Consider the following 24,133-nt stretch of genomic DNA (forward strand, 5'->3'; position numbering starts at 1 on the left):
ATTTAAAAATTATGATGTTTATTAACATATAAGAATCTCAATGGATCACCAAAAGTATATTTAGCCAATAATTAGTTATTAGGGGTTTTTTTTATCTAACAAAAGAGTTGTGTTTTCGAATGCTGTTTTTAATTGAATGTTATGCGGCATGTCTCCAAAGTAACTATCTGTTGTTTTGAAATGGCGCACTTTTCAAAGAGCTCCATTCCGTTTATGAAGCATATTTATTTATTCATAGAATATGCTAAAAGTATTCTAAATTTTATTTTTAAGCAATAGAAAATTGTTTTTAAAAAATGGATAAAAATTATACTAAACTTTTATTAGTGTACTAAAAATAGGGGGAAAGTAGTTTAACTTTTTAAAAATCGAAAATCGAGTTCAAAAGAAAATCTTTAGATACTTTTAAATTTCAAATTGTGCCATTTTAGAAATCTTATGCAGTTATGTTCATTGTGTCAGAATCCACTCTCATTTAGTATAACTTAACGCAACATTTGAATTTTAATTTTTGAAAAGGAAGTGATTAAATTTCGGTTAATCCAGTGGCACATTTATGGAATAGAAGCACTTTCATAAAAAATAAAAGAACAGAAAGAAGAATGATTTAGCATTGATGTTTCGGAAGTATTAAAAATTACTTTTCGTGATTGACGTGATATATTAAAATATTCAATTAAAATTTTTCTGGTTCGAAAAAAAAAATCTCTTTTAATAATAAAGCAATATGTCAATTTCAACATCATAAAAATCCTTAAAATGCTCTACTTTTAATAAAATTCCTCATTATCTACTTCTGAAATTGCACTTGTCACCCTATTCAAAAACTTTGCTTGAATAAAACTTAGCTTTGAATAAAAACCTATTGAATGTAGAAAAATAAGCTGAATTTTTATAGTTTGATGGACGGAAAAAAATACCAAGATGAAATATTAACAATAACAATGAAATCGATTTCACGAACACTTCACTAATGAAATATATTATTGTAAAACAGAATTAAAATATTTTAAAAAATTAATTATAAAGGGAAAAAATAATTCAGAAGATTAATTTAGTCTAATAGATCAAAAGATGGTGAAAGACGTGTATTTCAACACCACTTGCATTTTTCTTTTCGAAATTGCCCTTTATAGATACAGTGGTGGCCACTTTTGAAATTTTTAATGTTTTCTAACTTCGTATGCTTATAGAAAATGTAACGTTTCACAAAATGGAAACACTTACATATCATTTTAAGGGGCATTTAATGCTGATGTCAATACCAAAAGCAAAATTCAAATATTTTCAATACAAAAAATGTTGAGTGGCAATAATTATCGAGATACATTAAATGCTGATGACTGTAGTGAGTTACCAGTGCTTAGTAAGGTAGTCTTTATTTTTTATTACAGCTTCACACTGATGTTTCATTGAGCTGACGACAGTTTTAAGCTCTTTGTTGCGGGATGCCAAGACACAATTATAGACTCAGTTAATCCTCTTTTATTTGATGAACGCTCCATATATATAAGAGTTTTCAAACGGTGCCATAAGTTCTCAATAATTTTGAGTTTATTACTGTTTCCTGACCATGATAACAATTCAATGCTCTTTGTACTAAATCGCACTTTCGATATTTTTGCCGTATGGCAAGGAGCTGAATCCTGCTGAAAAATAAATGATGCATTGTTGGGAAAGAGCTCACTGATGGAAGGCGTTAGTTTTGGCTCTAGAATAGTGTCAATGTATTGTCTTGCATTTCATATCCCATCGATAACATGAAAGATACCAATACCATCTGTTGACATGCATGGCCAAATCATAACACTAACTGAGTTCTTCATACTGCAGTCAGGATGTAGCTCTTCGCCTATTCCATGTCTTACCTATTTTCGCCATCGCTACCAAATAACAATATCTTTGTTTCATCACTCCATATAACTTGTAACCACTGATCATCTGGCCAATTAATGTGTTCTTTTGCCCACTGTAATCTTTTTATACACTGCTGTAAAATTTTTCGTTGAATTCTACCTCTTAGTCTAACATCGAATAATCTTCTTCTGATTGTTCTTGATGTGACATAAATGCCAGCATCATTCAATTCACTTCTGGTGGCCGCTGATGACATTCTTCGATCATGGAGACATAGTCTTTTTATTCTTCTGTCATGAACAGGTGGTGTACCTTTTTCAGCCATTTCCTGCTTTGTTTTTTATTGAATTTGTCTCCTAGTATCGTAAACAAAACTTTCGGACGTCATATGTAGTTACTGAACCACCCACTTGTTCTGCAATTTCAGTATTGGAAAGATCACATTCATGTAATACAGTAAGCTTAGTTCTCTTTCTAAGTGTCCAATATATTCTTTTATTTGATGACATTGCTTCATGACTAAATATTAGAACTATTTACAACAATTAATACTAAATATTAAAAAGCTTAACAAAATTTCTTACTTGTGATTTCATTACATAAAAAACAGTCTTCCTTCTATAGAAAAAAAGCACAATAATGACACGTTCCAACTTTAAATATGAAGTCATCTTCTTCTGGCAGTTATTAACATTTTATTGGTTCCCAGAATAAGAACAGTGATTGGTCAGGAAAGGTAGAAATTCCAATCCACTTCATCACTGTGTTTGTTTTTCATATTAAAGTGAGAATAACTTTTCTTCTATTGAAAATATTTGAATTTTGCTTTTTGTATTGAAATCAGCATTAAATTTTCTTTGAAATGTTATGTAAGAGTTTGCATTTTATGAAATGTAACATTTTCTATAAGCATACAAATTTAGAAAACATAACGATTTTCAAAAATGTCCACAATTTTAGCCACCACTGTATGTGTGTGTGCGTGCGTGTCATTATATCTCTTCATTTCATTTAAATCTTCATTCATTTCCTCATTTGTATCTTCATTTAATCCATATTCACTTCATCCTAAAATGTTCTGATCCAATTCTCACTTTTTTTAATTCATTCATTCTGCACGCGCTTTGTAAAATTGCCGAACCTAGCAGGCTCTCACGCTCCGAGTGAAGGGATAAAAATCCCTTCTTTCGAAGACATTCCCTTGCCTAAATCGACAGGTGTCAAAGAAATCCCTGTCGAAATCTCGTTGCAATAGGATCGAAGCGAAGCATTTCTTTCTGTTCTGCTTTTGTGTCGCGATGTAAGACATACGCACCTTTTAGGATCGTTTCTTGTACAAATGATGCCTCCGGGAATGGAAAAAATCGAAGTGATGAAATTTTAAAATGTTTCTTCTTTTCGGCCAAGTATCTGCTAAAATATGTTTACATACTATTATATATCAAATTTTAGCGTCATAAAACTCATAGATTGAAAGAGAGTGAAACCCGTATATTTCGCAGATTTTGTCGAAATGGGTATTTTTGATAACATTCTACTCTTTCAAGATATATTTTAAAACAACTGGATGATTTCATACAGTTTGTTAAAATATACCTACATAACAAGTTTTAGCCTAATAGGCCACATTGAAAGATAAATAAATGTATATATTTCGTCTAATTTCGCAGCTTTCTTATTGGCCTTTTTTCTAACGTCCATCTAGCTCAAGGAATGCTGAACATTTCATTATTAAAATATACATAAACAACAAGGCTATAATCAGATGAAAATTTGCACATCATTTTGAGAAACTTAAAAACGGCGCAAACATCATTTTTGTGCAGCAATATTTTCGGAAGTTATCGCGATAGAACTCCGAAATTTGATTCATTTTTAATTTATTAAAATTCTAAGAAAAACCTAAAAAAATGGCTCCATTGTGCCTATTTTTACCTTCCAAAGTATGTGGCAAATGGAATATCTTTAGATCAAATGATCTGGACTGCAGAGCGCCAACGCGCATGCATGCGCACATTCTTTTTTGATATTAATAGAGACAGAAATAAAATGAAAAAAAAGGAATTAAAAGCAGATTATGCTGTTGCGAGACGATAAATGCATTTGAAACTTCGAAAGAAAACGAAATAAATGTATAAAACTACAGCAGGGAATGGAACAGCAAATTAGATAAGAGACATCACGACATAAATACACATGCAATTATTTAAATTTCTTCCATACAATCTTACGATTCTAGATAACCATTTTACTCAAATAGGAGCTTATTTTGCGTTGACATCTTAGATTTTGCAATCATTTATGTTTTGGTAGAAAAATCGAATCAAGAGTTTTTTTTTTTTTTTTAAAAAAACCAGGAATTTTATCTGGACAGATACATTTTACAATTTTTATTCAGGACAGTGTCCTAGGTTTTGCAATGTAACAAGTTGATATGCATTTCATTCTCAAGCAAACTGCAGCCGCAAAGAATTCATCAAAAGCACTCTTATTACGAAATGTTACTATTCATGATGCATGAAAGTGAGATGTTTTAAAGGAATTTCCGTCTCGTGCGACATTTATTTTCCACAGACAGGCTATTCTTATATAACTAGTCTTGCTCCTTTAAATAATGTTGCTAAATGTTGTATTTCGTGTATTTCGTTAGGAATTATATTCATGACAAAGCAGTGATAGTTAGAATTAAAAATAGTTTTTTAAAGGAGTTTTGAAATCAGATGGAAAACAACATTACAATCATACCAGCAATGTGAATTTTTTTCAGGCTTCAGAACACAAAAAAGTAAGTAAGTTTCTTGAAATATCAAAACAACGAAATCAAAATATAAAGTGGGAAAAATCGCCAGTGGAAGAAGTACTTTTAGATATTTACTGATATAAACGTCTATTTTATTTATTTGTTTATTTTCTTTCTTTTTTTACATACGTCAATCAAAAACTTTTGTCATTTGTGGTCACGTGCTGTAAGTGGCATCCTTATATAAAAGTATGAATATGAAAAGGAAAGTATATTCGATTTGTCTCCTTTGTTTTACATTTTAAGTTACAAGAACAGAAAGGAATGCTTATGGAAATGAAGAGTTTATATTTCTTGGACATAAATGATTTGCAAATGAGTAAAGAAATAAAAAAACCCCTCTTATTCAAGGTGTGAAGTCTATTTTTTAAGAAGTTATTATAATTCCTGCTTTATAACGTTGAAGAGATAAACTTCGTTGGATAATTTCATAAATCTAGTTTGTGTTCTTGACTTTTTTTGTCATTAATGATGATGGATTTTTATACCTATTTTTAAATTCTTACTATAATTATTAACTAATAATTTAAAATTCTTTAAAATCTCACATATTTTAAGAGTACCGTTATTAAGAAAATAGATGTAAAAGACGAAATTTTATTTTGATTTATTACAGGAATTAGTTAACTTATAATTCAAATTTTTTGCTCTTTAAATAGCATCCTTTTTCAACACAAATGAAACATGGATGGTAGATAAAATGAGGACGATTTCACACGACCGAAGTCGAATGGCAAATCCACAAATTCTCCAATATACATTGTGGACCCTCACCTTTTCAGTATGACAAGATTCTCAATGAATTTGAAATTTAACCTCCGCGGATGGGATGAAAAGTTGACGTTTCTTCAAAATCTGATTTTCTGCTTCTCTTATAGTTTTCATTTTTTCGCAGAGTGTTAAAATTTATTATTATTTTTCATATCTAAATTTAAAATTCGTGTGATTGCTTGAGATTCGTATCGCAGACACGACAGCGGAACTTTGTTACGTTTAAAGGAACGGAATCTTTTCAAATGACAAAGTACTTTACAAGGTAGAACCGGAGACACGCGTGTAGCTTATTCAACTGTTAAATACACAGAACCAGACGACCTTGTTTTAAATTCAGACTTCTACATTAACAGTTTACTGAGTCCCCCCCCCCTCCTTTATTTATGACTATGCAATGTCGTGTACTGCTAAAAGATTTTTAAAGAAAGAAAGGGAAAAAAAAAAAAAAAACAGCACGAAATACGAATGAACTGAAAATGCTTTTGCTTAACAAGATACTTGCTGCACACATAATTAGTTGGTTTTAAATAAAATTTAAAATATGTTTTTGAAAAATTTTCATTTTTCTTTCTGAGGACTGGAGATTTTCTTCGTTTTATTTTTTAGATCATTTTTACACATAAAAAAATTTGCTAATAAAAAAAATTCCTTTTATTGCATTAAAAATTAAAAGGCTCTCGCCAGATTCGTTTAAGACTTTTTATATGATTTCTTGCTTATTATAACTTTTTTTTTTATCTCAGATGATTAAATTCCTATTTATTTGAGATCGATTGTCGAAACTCATGTCTATCTACACGAAACGTTTATAAGACTAGTTTACTCACACAACTAAATAAATACTGTATATTTCTTTTTAACATTGGTAATATTTTTTTTCTCAAAGAATGTATATTTTTTTCCAAGAGTAACTCAAAAGTTATTTTTTTCATTTCAGGAAATTGAAGAATTTGCTTTGAGTATTTGATTTCAAATTGTAAAATGAAGAACATTGCGCGCCCAGACAGGAATACTTTCACATTTTCCTTCTAGAGTTTATTATTGATGGTATATACAAATGATTGAATACGAGATATACTATTTACAATCGTGGAATAACTTTCAGGTTATTAATAATTAATAATGATTCAGAGTTCTCCTCAGAACTCCTACTGAACACGCACACACACTCTGCGACGAGACTCCCTAATATTACTCATGGCTTCTACCCACGCGCAGCTGTTCTTCCTCTCTTCACTTCACATCCTTTTGAGGACGGCCGGAACAGTGACACGACAAACATTATATATATTATTTATATTTTTATATAAATTTTATTTGAGAATAAGTTAACATGAAATGTAGTTGTTAATAATCATAAATACCAATAATACTGTCTATTTTTATACCATACGAAATTATCTGTTCTCTTTCCAACTTAACCATCAAATAATGTTTCGTCCATTTGTTACTTCACTTTCAGCATAACAAAAGGAAAAAACGCTACAATAATTCAAAACTACTTTTCCATCTATACTAATAATAAAAATATATATGTGTATATGTTGGCGCTCTACAGACCAGGCCGTTTGACTTACAGCTATAAAATTTGGCACGTATATACTTTGAAGGTAGAAAACGTGCACCTGGAAGGGATTTTTTTAGAAATTTTAATTAGAAATTTAACTTGCGAAAATATTAACGCACAAAAATAAATTTTCAGCCGTTTCAGATTAAAAAAATATCTTTTTAATGCTGACAATGAAACAGTTTGTTTTAATTTTTGCATAAATATATATATATATATATATGTGTGTGTGTGTGTGTGTGTGTGTGTGTGTGTGTGTGTGTGTGTGTGTGCGCGCGCGTGCGTGCGTGCGTGTGCGTGTGTGTGTGTAATGATATTTCTTAATTTAATTTAAATCTTAATTAATTTCATCATTTTTAGCCCATATTAACTTCATTTGAATTCCACTTCTTTTCTTAATGCTAAGCACGCTCAATGAAAATGCTTACTTTTGCAAGTTCTCAGGAGTAAAGGAATAAAAATCCTTAATGCTGAGCAAATTCTTTTAAAGATACCTATACTTCCTTTTCTAAGTCTACACGTGACAAAGAAATCCCTATCAAAATCTCAATATAAAACCACTGAGGGAGAAAATTTCGGGCTTTTCCGACATACTTTGCACTTGTATCGCGATGTGAACGGGCCTCATTATCGCTTGTTGTATATAGTGTGCCTGCCTCTCGGATGAAATAGATGGAAGTTGTGGAAGTTGAATATATATATATACAAAGTGTTTGTAATTAAAGTTACGATTTCAAAAATCGATTACTGCTGGTCTGAATGACTTGATATTTTAACAGAACAATCGTGAGGTAATGGAATTTTGTTTGGCGAAGGAAAAAAAATAGTTCCAAAATGTGCCGATAGATGGCGCTGTCAGGGCTCACATTGTCTGGAGATATGTTAATTACTTATTCGTGACATGCGTATGGCAGACATAGCTGCCATAAAAATGCAGAGCAGCATCTCTTTGTCTGAACGCTTCTTCATGACTCTGACTATGAAGGACCGCACTTTGCTCTTGAAGCTTTTATATAAGAACAATGACTGTGCACTTACAGTTGGAAGATTCGGACATTAAAATCTATAAAGTCGGGTCCAATAACCAAAAATAGTCTCCAAAAAATGATTTCTAAATTCGAAAAGACTGGTTCATATGACGTGAAACGGGATAGAGGACGGAAACCAGTTTAGGCTGGGTAGTGGAATATGTGGCTTCAGCAATACAAGAACAGAGATGTTGGAATCAATAGTGCACGGGGAATTGGCCGAATCCTGGATATGCCGATTGTAAAGTCCTGCTTCGGTGCGTAATGTCCTGCGGAACATCTTGCGCTGTTATCCGTACAAGATAACTCTTGTGCAGCAGTTGCTACCTGCTGACTTGGAAGCACGTGAATCTTTTGCACTACGATTTCTTGCCCGGGAATAAGTGGACAACGGATGGCCATGGAACATTTTGTGGTCTGACGAATCCCACCTCCATTCATTCCCATATCCTTCAATTTTGCGTATTTTGTAAATACGTAAAATTGCAGGATAGGGGCAACTGAGAATCCGTTCCAGCTACAGCCATTATCTCTTCAGTCTGAAAAGGTCACTGCTTGGTGTGGATAACAGCAGCGTTTATCGTCGGTCCGTTTTTCTTTGAGGAGATCATACCAGCGGGTCCCGTTACTTGTGTCGTTATTACTGGCAAGCGGTATGAAGCACTTTTGCCTAAACGTGTCCATCCGGCACTTCTGCAGCTTCAGTGTGTGGATACGCACAATATTCATGTAAGATGGCACTCATCCGCACATTGCAACTCCTGTGAAGCAGCTGCTGAGTGCTCATTTCGGAGATGATAGGATCGCCAACACCATGGCCGCCACGTTCCCACGACTGCAACCCTTGTGATTTCTGGATTTGGGGATACCTGAAGAATGTTGTTTACAGCAGGCGGATTGAGAATTTAGAGACTTGATGGCAAGCATTACACACCAAATCCATTGTATCAGTACAGATACCCTCCGATCTGTTGTGGAGCATGCCGTTTTGGGCTTCTAATTAGTAGCGGAACAAGGTGGAAAGCATATCGAACAATTTATGCCTTAACCACCCCCACCAGTTTGATGAAGCCCTTTTTCTTTGTCATTATCACTGTTGCTATAAACATGTCTTATCGTTAATAAATTAAACTCTTTTGTTTCCTTTTGGCTAACAAAACTCCTGTATTTAGCGAATCCATTTTTTGGTCTTTCCCCTGACAGCGCCATCTATCGGCACATTTTGAAACTATTTTTCCTTTCGTCAAACAAAATTCCATTGCCTCATGATTGTTCTGCTAAAATATCAAGTCCAGTAGTTTTAAAATTATCAATTTTTAATATATATATAGCTTGATTTCCAATAATAGATTGCATTGTTGCCCTGAAGTTGAAATAGACTTTATTGTTTCCTCAACTATCTAATCTAATTTTCTTCTATTGTTTCAAAATACAGAAAAAGGATTTTGCGTAATATTTGTGTAGTTTATAAGATGTATAAAAAAAGTTGTTGCAATGCCACGAAATTTAGAATGAACTTTATTTTTACGGTTTTAACAGCACTGTGATGCTGAGGTACCCTATCCATTAGAAAGGTTCATGTGCACAATACACAGAGGAAGTAAAGCAATTAAAATAACACGGCTTTAATATCAAACAGTTCGGAATCACTGATATAAAATGATATCGAAACTGTTTATCTGAAAACAAATATATATATTCACTGGCGAATCAGCTAATAGCCTGAGGCGACTAGTGCTAACTAAAGGAAACTTTTATATACGGTGCGTTATTGTGAATTGTACAATGTCTGTGATTAAGGGGTCAAAGATACCTCTGAATCCAGAATGATTCTGCAATCAGGATTTTCTTGTGGTGTGTTAAAAGCTTTCTCTGTGCCCTCTTTACAGGTTCAGGCCAGCGGCAGTGCCCTTCGGCGAGCCTGTACTATGCCCATGAGCGCAACTGCGACATGTACTACAAGTGCGAGAACGGGACCCTCCGCGAGGGCATCTGTCCCGATGGGCTGGTCTTTGATGACCGACAGAGTCCAGATGTCCTCAAGTGCGAATTACCCTTTGAGATAGACTGCAGCTATAGAACCGCTCTGCGTAAGTTGATCTCCAAGCTTCGATGGTGGCCTCTGTGCTTCCTTGCTTCTTTTTTTTCTTCCTCTATATGATGTTAGGATGACCAGGGTTGAGTAGCTTCAAGAAATCCGATATCTCTCTCCCCCCCCTCTTTCTGCACGTAATGCGAATAATTACACTGCTTTACTAACTCACTGGATTAACTAATTCATTTCTAATTAGTGTTCCTCTTATTGCCTGGTTATAATTTTTGTTTATTGTAGAAGTGCTTCTTATTTATTTATTATTCTTTTATTTACACTTAGAAAACGTGAACTTGAAAAGAGTTTTCCTGAGACGTGCTTCTTAAGCCCTGTTTCCTTGAGTCTGGCACATTTTACCCCCTTTCCCCTCTCTAATGGCTTTCTGGGGTTCTTTGATGTCTGTTCATTTTATCTAAAATTTGCGGGAAGCTCCGGATTGCATTCAGAGGTGGGGGTGGTCCAACAATGGATCAGTTGGTAGATTTATAATGAAATCCGTAAAGCCGTAAATCCGTCGTCGAAACGGGGCTTTACGACAATGGTAATATTTCACCCCTACTTCCATTATTGACGTCACTACAGAATTATATGCAATAGTTTTTATTTTGAATTGATTAGTAGAGGAGTCATTTTAACATAATGTCGTCCGCACATCTGATCGAAATTCTTTCGTTTGGCGCCGTAAGAACTTCAGTCGGTGGCGGTTTTTCGAAATTTTCGGGAGATCATAATTTTCGTTTTCATTACATGAATACGTTATTAATTAAATAATAATAATTTTTATAATATAAATAATAATTAAAAGTAAATAATTAAAATAAAAAAAGGCATATACTAAATAAATATTCGCATGAAACCAACGTGATGTCACCGGACGGCATAGTGTTGATAAGAAGTTGGAAATTGGAGACAATTTTAGAAAGATTCTTGATTCGATTGTTTATTAAACGGAATAGTTCTTAGAAATTTTAGTCCAAAAATTTTATTTAATAGAACAGCTTTCTCATTTTTAGCGTAACATTTTTTTTTTTTTATTTTTTTGCATGAGTTTTATACAGTTTTTTTTGTTTTAGTTCATTTTAAACAAGTTTCCAAGATTTGTTCATTACGTTTTTAAATCAAGTAAATGGTTTCATTTCTTAGATTTTATTAAAAATTCTGGATGGTTGAGAGAGTCTCAGAAATCAAATATGTGCAGACTTGAGATGTTCGCTCTCAAACGAAAGCTCTGTTCACGAACATTCATTTCATGCGGTAGACAAAAATCGACACACGGGAAGAGCCAGAAAATGTCTGTAGCTGAAGTAGAAAGAGGCTCACTCTGTTCATTTTTATGCTTAATTAATCTCCTGATATAAATATCTATTGCTGCTGAATTGAAAAAAAAAAAAAAAAAACTTTAGGAAATTTCCCGTCTATTGCAGCCTCCGCACACCGCCATTGATCAACAGAATTTCCGTATCTATTTGTTGATGCATTTTATCGCTATTCTTAGGACAAGGAATAACTAGCGGGATAAATGTGTTGTTTTAGAGAACGCCTTCATGCCATTGACGCACGATAGTTACGAGATATTAATCTTTGCGTTAATGTAACATTTTTACCGAATCTATCTTGATATCCTTGGCAATTAATATCCCTTGCATACAATTTATAGTATCTGAAAATCGAATTTGTGTTTTAGCCACATTTTTCGCCAACCGATTGAAAAAAATGAAACAGAACTACAGTTGTAATTACAAAATCACATACTGTAGCAGTTGCATTATTCTAGCTTCTCATTTGGATAATAGATGGCGATACCTGATTAGAGGTAGGTAAGCATCCCATAGTGCACTGCAATTTTTATTATTATGAGATGAGATGCTGTTCTGCAAGAGGTTCATTTTTTTGTCTTGTCTGAAATGTGATCATTAAAGAAATGTTTCCGAAAACATGTCCTCTTGCTCCCACTGCACAATTCATCATGATCTTCATCCCACCACAATACCGAATTGAATAATTGCGTTTTTGAGTGATTGTATTTCCATCTTTCTGAAAGTGAAGACATTCCATCGCTTTTTGGATTTTGCTCAAAAATCGATAGGTGTCTACACTATAGATGTTAAGTCTTTGAAGCGAATATTATCCCTCTAACTCTGTTAGTGTTGCTGTTATCGTGTTAACAGCCGGATAGACAGACTTCCTCTGAACGGATTTTGCTCAAAATTTGACAGAAATCTACAAATTTGTTGCAAAGACTGTATATCAAATTTCATCCGTCCAGCTGTAAGAGGTATTGAGTTATCTTTGTCACAGATAAGATGAAAGGCAGAAAGGGTGAAAAACAAACAGACATAATTCGAAAAAAGTGATTTTCAAATGCAGAGTGGTCTAAAACGTGGAGACTCTTCAAAATCTCGAGTTTGGATTATTTTGACAATTATAATATTTTCTCTATACTTCGTATACTAGAAAGTAAAATATTGTTACGATTCTGTCATGTTGCTTTCTAGCACGAATAGTTCCATCGTAGAAAATACAGTTTTACAATCCTCTCTATTCGACGCGGATAGGATGCCGGATCAGTGACCCTTGGGTTTGGCGACACACTTGGCGACTTTGGCAACAAAATAGATAATGCGGGAATCTTCCAGAATTTCGGTGATAGAGCCAATAGAAACCGAGATATGCCTGATTGTTCCAGAACCTGCTCAGCCCGGCTCCGAGAACTATGAAAGGCCGGCAGTCTCAAGCCGAAGACAGTCAACGGCGAATAGTTGAATGAGTTCAGTGAAGAGAAAGTGTTTTGTGGAGCTCAAACGATTATTGAATTGAGCTGTGTGCCGAGTGTGTATTGTCCTGGTGTTTATTGTAAAAGCAGCATCGAGTCGTGAGGTGTAGCCAGTCGGGTAGTAGTGAGTCGGCAGTTAGATACAACTAAAGCGAGGAGACATTGGAAAATTGCAGGCGTTTGGAGAGACCGTAGAGTGAAGCTACGAAGATTCCCTCCTTCTGCTGAATTCTGTCAGGCCGCTTTGTACGCTGTGATTGTTATTACTAACTATTACAACTTGTGGTCTACTGTTTCTTGTAATATGCTGTTGTGTGTTGTTTGTGTTCATCTCGGCTGTATATTTGTTGTCTGCGTATTCTTGTCTTCGTGTTTAATAAAATTCGTCGTTCGTTATTAAGGCATGCTGATTGTTTTCACACCACACACCCACTACAAGCGAATCTGGTGAATTAAAGTTAATTAAGTGGAATTAAAGTTTCGTCACATTAGTATACTAGAAAGTAAAATATTCTTGCATCGTATTTCGAAATCAGTTGAAATTTAACAAAATTATAGAAAGAGGAACATCGAGGAATACTTGTTTGAAAATAACTTTATAAAAAGGGGTCTTAAAATTTCGGAATGTAATCAGAAGAAATTATTATTTTAGGTACAACTGTAGCATTGAGTTTATTTTGGCAGGCTTAATTTTCAGTTTCTTCATTCTTTCTTCTATAAACTATCTGCTATATACAATGATAAGGAAAAAAAAATCATATATTTGCTATTCTATCCAAAATGAAATTTAATTAATATAGATATAAATCATCCTATATATATAAATCAGTAAAAGTAATTTTGATCAATAGAAGTTATATGAGGGACTAATATTCGGTGTAACTCTTTTACAATTCTGTAAATATGCATTGCCCCTGAAGTAATGATCCAACATAAAATTATAGAATTTTGAAATAAATTTTACATATATTATCTATGTGTTGAAACTATATGCAAAAAAATCTGCCAAAAATACACAACGATGTGGCAAAAATATTTCTTTAGTAGACTCGAATGGTCATGCATACAATGATGTTGGTATACATTCCTAAGAATGAATTCCTTTACATTGTAGATTTATGAACTAACTGATTATTAGCGGATATTCACTTACGGAACCATTCATTGCGAACAGAAGATGGAGAAAAAGAAATTGAACAAGGAACTTAATTGTGCTTCCCCAGGCTGGAAAGAAATATTGCTCACGGTGTGTGGCAAATTGTTAAGTACACAGAACTTTCAATCTTGACCTAAGCAAGTTTTTGTGTTATACAGAGATTAACCAAAGAGTAAAATCACAATACATTAGAGATTGGTAATAGAAATGAAATTTTACAATTTTAAATATTCAGTTTTTAACACCTAGTTTGTATTTAACTATTAATCCTTGCTGTTGTCGATAAACCAATTTAGATGATAAGCGCAACATCCAGCTCGAATTCCTGTAAAGTAATCCTAAATCCAAACCGATAGAAGTCGCGACTTGGTAGGTTGCGCAAAAATTTGATGCTACATTCTTTGGGAATACTCGCAGATTTCTCGAATGCGATTATCTCAGAATAAAATGGTTTCATCCAAATGCATCAGAGCTAAGCGCAACGGGCATCAGAGTAACACGGAACCGCGTGCAGTAAGAAAAAAAGCCAGCTAGGAAGGTCATTGTTGCCTCAGCCTCCATGCAATTCCAAAACAACGTCATTGGATTTCTTCTTGTTTGGTCAACTGAATGCTTATCTGCGTGGGCAATATTTTCTACATGACAAAACTCGTGTAATAACCAATCGTAAGAGTTTTATGAACGTCCATTCGTGTTTTAGAATCAAAAGTGGTAACAGTATAGTGGATCAAATGAATCATACATAGAGTGACACTTCCAAAAAATAAATTCTTGTGCCTCTAAACTTTCATTTATCTAGCATTTAAAGTTATTCCTTAAAATTATTCAACCAACGTTAATTTTGGCAGACTTTTATACATAATTATTGAACTTTTCTGTGTTTTCATTGTATATATTTTATGAAAACAGCTCAAAATATTTCCAGATATTCCAAACTAGTTTCAAAATCTTTGTTTTTCTTATTGTTATAGAGCCTCCACAGTCAACAGAACACTGCCCTCGGCTGTATGGTCTGTACGCTCACGAAACAGACTGCACACGTTTCTGGCAATGCGTGGAGGGCCATGCCTTCGCCTTCTACTGTCCGGAAGGACTGGCTTACAACGAGTACAGTGCGCATTGTGACTGGCCTGACGAAGTGGAGTCCTGTGATTCGGAATGTACGTTTCATACACTATTAACTACTTAAAATGTCAATGAGGTTCCATTACTTAATAAAAGTTTCAATTAAAACGTTTTTAATAATATTTCCTGGCAAAAGGAAATTCTTCCTTTATTAAGAAACAAAATAAAATTTAATATAAATAAAATAAAATTTAATATAAATAAAATAAAATTTAATATAAATAAAATAAAATTTAATATAAATAAAATAAAATTTAATATAAATAAAATAAAATTCATGCAGGAAATTTTTTTCTCTCTGTGAGAATGAGAAAAATACGAAATAAATAAATAAAAGAATCCTCTTCAGCCCTGCTAGGCTTCCGTTGTCCCCAACCCACGGACCAGGAATTGCAGGATTTCGGAGATCCCCGTTATCCTTATCCCGGAGACTGCCGCAAGCACTATGTCTGCGTTCTGACTCCGGACGGATCCAGAAAACCCAGACTTCTGGCTTGTGATCCAGGACTCGTCTTCAATCCCAGGACATCGTCTTGTGATGATCCGGAGAATGTGCAAGGATGGTAAGTAATTTGAAGGATCTTTTTTGAATATTTCGAGTCAAGGACAATGGACTTTGTGCTCCAATATATATATATATATATATATATATATATATTAGGTATTTTAAACCCTTAATTTAATCCAAATTAATTTCCAAAACTTTATCTTAATTTAGCCCATAGTAAAATATTCTCTTATTTTCTGATCTCATTCCACATATGAAGCTGCGTGTAAAAATTAATGCGTATTTAATCTACGTATCAAATAAAAGTAATTCCTTCGGTGCCCTTATACTTATTTTTGTATGCGTCATCCTGTACAACAAAGACAGAGATCTCTTAACTAAATCAAGGTAGCTTATTTTTTATTGCTTTTGATAGGAATTTTTTAAAAATGTGATTTTTTTCCTAAACCGCGGAGAAAATGATTCATGGCTTCCAAATCCATTATCTAATCTCTTTATTTTAAATCATTGCTCGATTGGTTTAAAATACTTAAGCATAACTAAAAAAATCTGATTTAAACACAATATTTTGGAGTAATAGAAATTTTTTTTGACATTATTTATTTTACAATTTTTAGTCTTACTTTTTAGGTTTATATACATATATCTTGGTATAAATTATAGAAATTCGGAACATCGAAATTCTTATAATATAGAATGGATTTAATATGTTATGAAGTAAATTCCTGCTATTTTTCTTTGAAGTCTGGGGAAATTAACAACAAAGGAAAAGAAAGTTTTTTAGAAAAAGCTCTTATTGTGGTAATAAAACATCGAAAATATACTTTATCAGAAGTTATGGGGATCAAAGTTCGTAAAAGGTCGATTGCTGTTAGAATCATTTTATACAAAATAAATCTAAACCATAATGTTAATATTTTAAATATTAATGAGTATTAGAGATTTTACTCCTTACAAAATTCTATGGGGTTATTTTTTAAATTATGATTTAGCTTTCAAAGCTCACTTTTTCACTATAGTATTTTCAAATCCATTTTTTTTTTTTTTGCTTTAAATACTTCTTAATAAATTTCAGAATTCTGTAATATAGATATTATAGAATCTAATTTTTCCCATTAATTCACTCCGTTTCACTGATTCCCCTCATATTTTCACAAATTTCCTAAATGTTCACTCATTTCAGTTGAATCCACTACTGCGTGAAACACTCTATGGGATCAAATTATAATTAAATTAATCAATTAGCTCATAATTATTTTCTGAAAATATTACAAAACTGTACAATCATTGAGAATGCAACACGCAGGTACACAAAGTTTTAAAACTCCAGCACAACAGAAAATCAGATTTCAAAATTCCACCCTTCTAAGTATAAAACAGGTCTCATTAAATAAAAGAGTGAGAAAACGTTAAATAAAAATCGCTCGTAAATGAATTTTCTCTTTTAGTGGTCTTCAGAATAATTCAGCATTTTGTTACTTTTGCAGCCAAGGTTATTACAACAACTTGGATGCACGAAGACTCAGAGAACTCTTCGGAAGACGATGAAAGAAAAAGAAATGGTGATGTTCGACAACTTGTTCGTAAAGAATCCCCTTTAAATATACGATTCTGGAAGATAAAAAGAAGCATTTTAGCACGAAACAATGTTATTTCCTCTTTCTCTTAAAAGTGTAAATTCATCTTTTGGTTATCCATTTTTTCCTCATCATTCCAAAAAAGAGCCTTTTTAAGTTTTCCCGTGTGCGATCTCATAATCTTTAAAAATGTGCTGACCTCAAACGTACCGATGAAAAAAATTTCTTGCATAACAAGTTTGGATAGAAGTGTAAGAATATGTTTATTAATTACAATAAAAAGAAGGAAGTGGCGTAAGAATATATCAATGTAGGGCCTTTCCCCTATGTATATGTATTGTGTTGAAGTGATGTTAAGAGATGTTCTTGATGTTTGTCATTTTTGTTATAGTTTCATACATGTTTTTTTTTAAAAAAAAAGTTTTGATGATTTAAAATTTTCTTAGTCTCATCTACTTATCTGAGATGGTTAATAAAATGCGTTTACCGTTTTATTTATGTAATAAACTGTTATTTAGGAAATAAACTTAGCTTTCACGAAGGGCTTGCTCTTAACAAAAGGATTCTATTCTTGCCCGCATGATACGCATAAAATGCACCGCTGGGCGCCTACAGCGTCGCCATTCGTTAGTATGCAGAGATGCATTTTAATATGAATTGACATCATCGAAAAATAAAATGATATAAGAGAAGTGTCAAGCCATTCGAGGCCATAAAATTGAGGCAGAGAAAAAAAATATCGAATTAAATTCACAATATGGCCACATTTTATGAATTTAATGAAGATAGAATTTTACTGTAGGACACTGGACTTCATCTTCACTTTTCGAATTTTTCTGTGTTTATTGTTAAAAATGATTTACGCGTATCTCAATTCATAACATATTCCACAGCTTTCTGCAAAGCCTTATATTTATTAAAAATTTAAGATTGTTTATGTGTTCATTATTCAAACTAATTCGCACGAAAAAAGGCAATGAAACATATTAATGGAATGGACAATCAACAGACAATTGTCTGATATTAAAAACTAATTCCATTTCGTGTTACATTTATAAGTATACTTTTTTTTTCTCGTTTATTCTTCACGTCACAGAAAACACAAATCTTGGTACATTCTGAGAATCTATATATACGTACGTGACACAGAATTCGCTTTTATTGCTTCCTGTCAAAAGGCAAAAGTCAAATCAAAGCAAATCACTGAACGATGGTTTCAGGTTATTTGAAGGAGCGTTTTCACAGCTGCACGTATTTCAACGCTTTGCTCATTAATGAAGCTGAAAAACATTATTTTAAATGCTCTACTAGGTGCGCTAAAACCTCTCTTCACCCAGAGTAAAGAAGGTGTAAAAGAAATCCAGAAATAAGTGCCAAAGTTTCATTGGACGCGAAAACAGGCTCACACATTACCAGGATGGTTTATCTCTGTGATTTACCTATGGAAATGGATGATCCTATCTCCCGAAACAATTACAAGAGAAATTTTTTATTAGAACGCAAAAAATATCTCTTTAATGATATCCATTTCACTTCTGTACAATGTTTTATTGATCTTTCATTTAATGTTACGTAATTTCTACAGTGTTAAATGTCTTGAAATCTCAACTCATCCACCAAAACATTCAATCGTCTACATTTGCTAACGGTAAAAATAAGATTTTCAAAAAAAAAAAAAAAAAAGATTTTTTTTGGACATTTATTCCGAAGTAGTATTGTCATTTCCGCTTTTACTTCATAGCATATACCCTTTTTAATTCCCATATGTTACAATTTGTTCTGATTTATTCAATTAAATTCATGTTTTTTTTTTTTTCTGTCTTATTAAACATGCAGGGGAAATTGTTTCAAAAACATTCATGCCACACTGATATTTAATAGCCTCAGAAATGATTCATCTGGGGGAATAACTGGTCATCAGAGGTCGCTCGTTTTTTTAAAATTACAAATGATGTTCTTCGTTCACTAGAAAGATCGTGTAAGCACCATGCTTTAAAACATTTCTAATATTGGTTGAATATGCGTATTTTTTGCTGAAGTTGCTCCCTTGCAACAATCCATCCCTATACACCACGCCACCGGATGTCAAGGTGAGCCACTTTCCATATCCAACACACGTGCTCTCAACTTTCTTTTTCTCTCCCCCTCTGCCGGAGACGATCCAAAGACTGAGAAATCAGCTCCGTCACGTCCAGGCAAACGTGATACTTCAAGAACGAACTTCGCGAAGAAAACTGGATGCGAAAATGAATGAGATGAATTTTTAACTCGTTCTTCAAATGTTTCCACAACAAATAGGACCGCCACATCCACTGTTTCTGCAATGGAGAAAGCGAGGACGTTTATGAGTTGCGCTCTGATGTGACGGGGGCAAGCCGATCCTTCTTCCATGACGTCATTCCTGGCCACAAGGATTTTCCCGCCATCTATCAAACACAAGACAGCTCGTCTCAAACAAAGAACTCAGCCTAGATATTTTTGGATCCGAAGAGTATCATTCATTCGGTACCGGTTGATTTTTAACTACAATGGAATTATGTTTATACGGTGTACCAAAAAGAAGGAAAAAAAAAAAAAAAAAAAAAGATTTAAATAACTGTTACGTAATTCAAGGCGTTTTTAGCCTTTTTCCTTTAGAAAAAGTTTCCACAATTCTAAGAGAAGATAATCTAGATTCTTTCAGATATCTTAAAGATTGCATAAGTGAAATAGGAATGAATTCAATCCAAAATTCATTTTGTTTGCATATAGTATTAAGAAATGAATATAATTAATAATGAACGTTTTTTACTTTATAATTCTTGTGCTGGGTATATTTGTCTGTTTTTACTGAAAAGTTGAATTCAAATCAATGATTTGAAATGGTGGCGAATGAAGATATCTTCAAAGTCCTAATATTTAGGAAGGAAATTTGAATGAGTGATTAAAAATATCATTTTGAATAAATAGTCTTTGAAAATAGGAAAAGTATGCTCAGAATTCATCCGGAATAGTAAGAATCAAATTCTTATTTTTTTAAAAAGTAGAGTTGATATGGTTGATTGCAACAAAATGAAAATTTTCAATAAAAATTTTCAGACGCGAAATTTAAAATCCTAAAATTTACTATTCCACTTATAAGCACCGAACTTCAATTTCAAAAATAGTTTATATTAAAGGATTCATAGCATTTTAATTTAAAGAAATGAATAATAAACAACAAATGCATGAATAATGCAAAAAATACACATTTATTTTTAATATTAATATTACTTACACTATTTTATAGAATTCAGAAAAAAAAAAAAAAAAATTAGAGTTTATTACATCCGCTAATGATTTGAATGTGACTAATAAACCGAATTAAACAGGAATTCGGATTATTGAATGAAGTCCAGAAATTAAATAAAAGCGTCATCAGACATTAAAAAAATTCTTTAATTCGTGAAATTAATTTGAACAAACATAGCATACCGAAAACTTCACATGCTGTATTATTTACATAAAAACGAACCGCAAATTAAATTATGTTCAGAGGTCTAATCACACTCCCACTATTATTTTCCCCAATTTTTTCGGAGGGGGTGGGGCTCCTTCCAAAACAATTGATTTAGGATTTAGATAATTCGAATTGTATTAAAATCATATTGCTTCAGAATCGTTCGCCAATCAATTGAAATAGACTCAGTCCATTATTATTTTCTAGTTTAAAATAGATTAAAATAACTCACCAGAACATTTAAAAAGTGATTAGCCAACATTCACTGATTTACGTTTTTATGTATCAGGAAAATTATTCAAATCTATAAAAAAATTGCATATTACAGATAAGCAATTATTGAGGAAAAAGCAACGTAAGATAAAGAAATGATAACACTTTATAAAAATGATAACAATTCTTGCATAATTCTTCAAAGTAAATTATATTTTAGCTATAGGACGTCGTACTTATTTTTACTGAAGCCATTATTGGTCATTAATTACGTCACACAATTTTTAAGATGTCAACTATTTCGTCTTTAATTATCCTTAAAAAAAAAAAAAAAAAAAAACTTTTTTCACACATTTTGCCAGAAAAATAATTAAAATTTCAGGAATGTTATCCTCTTCCCTCTTCTTTTGCACATCTATTTACTGAGAGGCGATACTCCAGGAATACTGCAATTATCAGTTATTACATTGTAATATTCTCTACACTATCAGTTTTGGAATGTTGAGTTCTGGATCTATCGTTCATGAGGACTGCTGGGAAAATAAACAAAATATCAATTTCTGCATCACATGCATAACTTCCCATTCTCAACCTTCCTCGCCGGAAGAGTAAGGATTCTGTAGTTTGCAAATACTAAACCATTCTAAAAACACCCTTTCTAGAAGAATGTGGGAATATGGAAAATGATATTAGTGCCCTTCTACAACTAGACCGGCATTAAAATTACATCTAGCATAAACCGGCAGCATATTCAAACGTCTTTTTTTTAAAAAATAAATACCCCATTCTTATAGAAAAAATAAATTGCAAGCCAAGAATTTTATTTCCTCATTCGGTATTCCATATTTTTCTGAAACATCTTAAATGTTCTTAATCGCCTCTTCCTCTTTTTCTATCATGAAATCAACATCACAACTTTCAACTGTGAAAGTGAACAAGATTATGCGCGGTTAGAAAATTTCTTTAAGCCATGGCGATTGGATGATGTGCTGTTAGAAATCTAATTTCATCTAATGATTTTTCTGTATTGAATAAATTTGCATTTCTGAAATAAATGTTATCTTCTAAATCTGTAGCAAGTCCTTCGATATTTAAAATAAGCATATCGCCACAAAACTTAGATTTAAACGTGAAACCCCATGTATACATTGATGAATGTAAGAGAAACATTTTACAAATTGATACTTATATGTATTGGAGAGACAGATAAAAATTTAATATTTAAAATTTTTTTTGCTATTACTCCCCACAGAAATCAAAGTGATTTTATGCAATTGCCCATTTAATTTAAAGAAACTTTGTAATGGGAAGTATACACCAAGTTGAAATATTTAAGGAAATAAAGGTTTTTTCCACTTCTAGGAGGCACCCTGTGTGTTTTGCATATTTGTATATAGCTGTAAAAGATTTTTTTTTTTTTAAAAGCCTTTTTTTTCCCGAAGTTTCCACTATTGACCGGAAGGTCCGGCCCAAACAAGAGCGGTATCAGGTGCAAAACTGATTTGTGAAGAGTTTGAAACAGTCATTTATTGCATTTGCTAATTTATGATATTGCACAAACTGTTGAAATGAGGATTAAAGGAAAATATGAGAATAAAAAATAATTATCTTATTTTTACAAAGTATTTTAATTACAAGAATAAACATTAATAAACCGAAGCACAAACAAGATGGATTTATGCAATTAATAAAAGTAATTAATTATCAAGATTAATTTATGGAATAAAATAAAATTTGATGTGCGAATTGTTAGAATATGTGACTTCATTTTCTTTCATTTTTCATTGCATACTCAGTGATGATATCGTTTTGTGTGTGTCTAATTTGGTTCTGATAGATAATAAGCCCCAAAAGGCAAATAATTCTGGAATTTCAAGTAATTTTTTAATTAGTTTTAGTCAGGACAAAGGTCTTTCCTCGAGAGCGATAGTAATTCTTAAAGCTAGTATAATTTTCAGAAAAGTAAATAAGTATTACATTATTCTAAATAATGTGATCCTAATACGTAAAACTCGGAGACAAATTTTGATTTTATTGAATAAATCAGCGCAATAATATTTTTGAAAATTGCATTTAAATTTTTGCAAGATCGTATTCAAATAGCTTGTTAAAATTATCATAAATTATATTATATATGTAAATTATACTTTGAAGAAATACAAACAGAATTTCTCACTGATTTTTATTTGTCATAATCCAATTTTCTTGGTTAAAATCATGACGGCAGCAGCACAGCAAACTGACAGGAAAGCAGGAAAAAGAGAAAGTATTCTGAGTTTATATAGTTTTCGAAAGGAATTGGCGACATAACATTTTGGTTCCGTGGGAAAAAATATACATCTCGCAACTCAGAAGTTAGAGTGAAGCCAAAGTGCGACTGACTAAGAAATAATTTTTTGAACGTAGATTAATTAGAATTTTTATTCTAATTGGAATTCAATTCGAATTTTTTGCTCAAAAGAAATAATGGCACTTATGAATACGATTAAAATTAAGTAGTTGGCGTCAGTTAGCATAGCGAGATTCAAAGCCCCGATATTATCTGGAATTGATAAACGTGCTATTTCCAAAACGTATGTAGTAATATTCAAAATAGTGAGCTCCTCCGTAATTCTTACCAACCTTCCTTCGATAAGACTACAGCTACTTCCTCATATATACATTTGGGTGCAAGTAGGAATGAGATGCTCTCGGGTACATGATATATTGCTATAAAAAAAAAGCAGTATTTTGCGACATCCCCCCCCCCCGTTTTTTTAGTATTTCCATACATTTTTTTTTTAATTTTATGAGGAGTGTTATTGTTTATTATACCAAATTTTATAACATAATTTGAGGATCACCAGCTTGGTAAAATTATATGATGTTTCTCTTTATTTTATGCACTGGCAGATTCCAGGTAGCAATCCGCCTTTGCCACTGACTCTTTTACCATAAAAAGATTTGTTTCTCTGTGCATGTCCTACTGTTTAGGTTTCGATTTATCCTGAATAATAAGATTGAAAAAAAAAGATGGATAGCATCCCGTACATTGGTCAGGGTGCGCCTTAATGTCTACTCACATCAGTATTTGCAAGATAAGGAGTTAACCCCAAATCTTCGATTTTGTAGATATCTATAAAAGTTTTCGAGGTCTTCCCTAAATGATTGAGATTGTCGAGTTTCCTCGAGTATTTCATTATTAT

General features: G+C 32.6%; 1 protein-coding gene across 1 annotated transcript in view; it reads left to right on the forward strand.

Annotated features, from left to right (window-relative positions):
- Positions 1–17,550, forward strand: part of LOC129965077 (protein obstructor-E-like) — a 48,093-nt gene extending 30,543 nt beyond the window's left edge. Inside the window, exons 2-5 of the mRNA XM_056079153.1 lie at positions 9,916–10,116; positions 15,019–15,207; positions 15,522–15,735; positions 17,168–17,550. Coding sequence (XP_055935128.1) covers positions 9,916–10,116; positions 15,019–15,207; positions 15,522–15,735; positions 17,168–17,228 — 665 coding nt within the window. The 3' untranslated portion in view covers positions 17,229–17,550. The remainder of the gene's footprint in view (positions 1–9,915; positions 10,117–15,018; positions 15,208–15,521; positions 15,736–17,167) is intronic.
- Positions 17,551–24,133: the final 6,583 nt, after the last annotated feature.

The sequence above is a fragment of the Argiope bruennichi genome, chromosome 1 (assembly GCF_947563725.1).
Source record: "Argiope bruennichi chromosome 1, qqArgBrue1.1, whole genome shotgun sequence".
Classification (NCBI taxonomy): domain Eukaryota; kingdom Metazoa; phylum Arthropoda; class Arachnida; order Araneae; family Araneidae; genus Argiope; species Argiope bruennichi.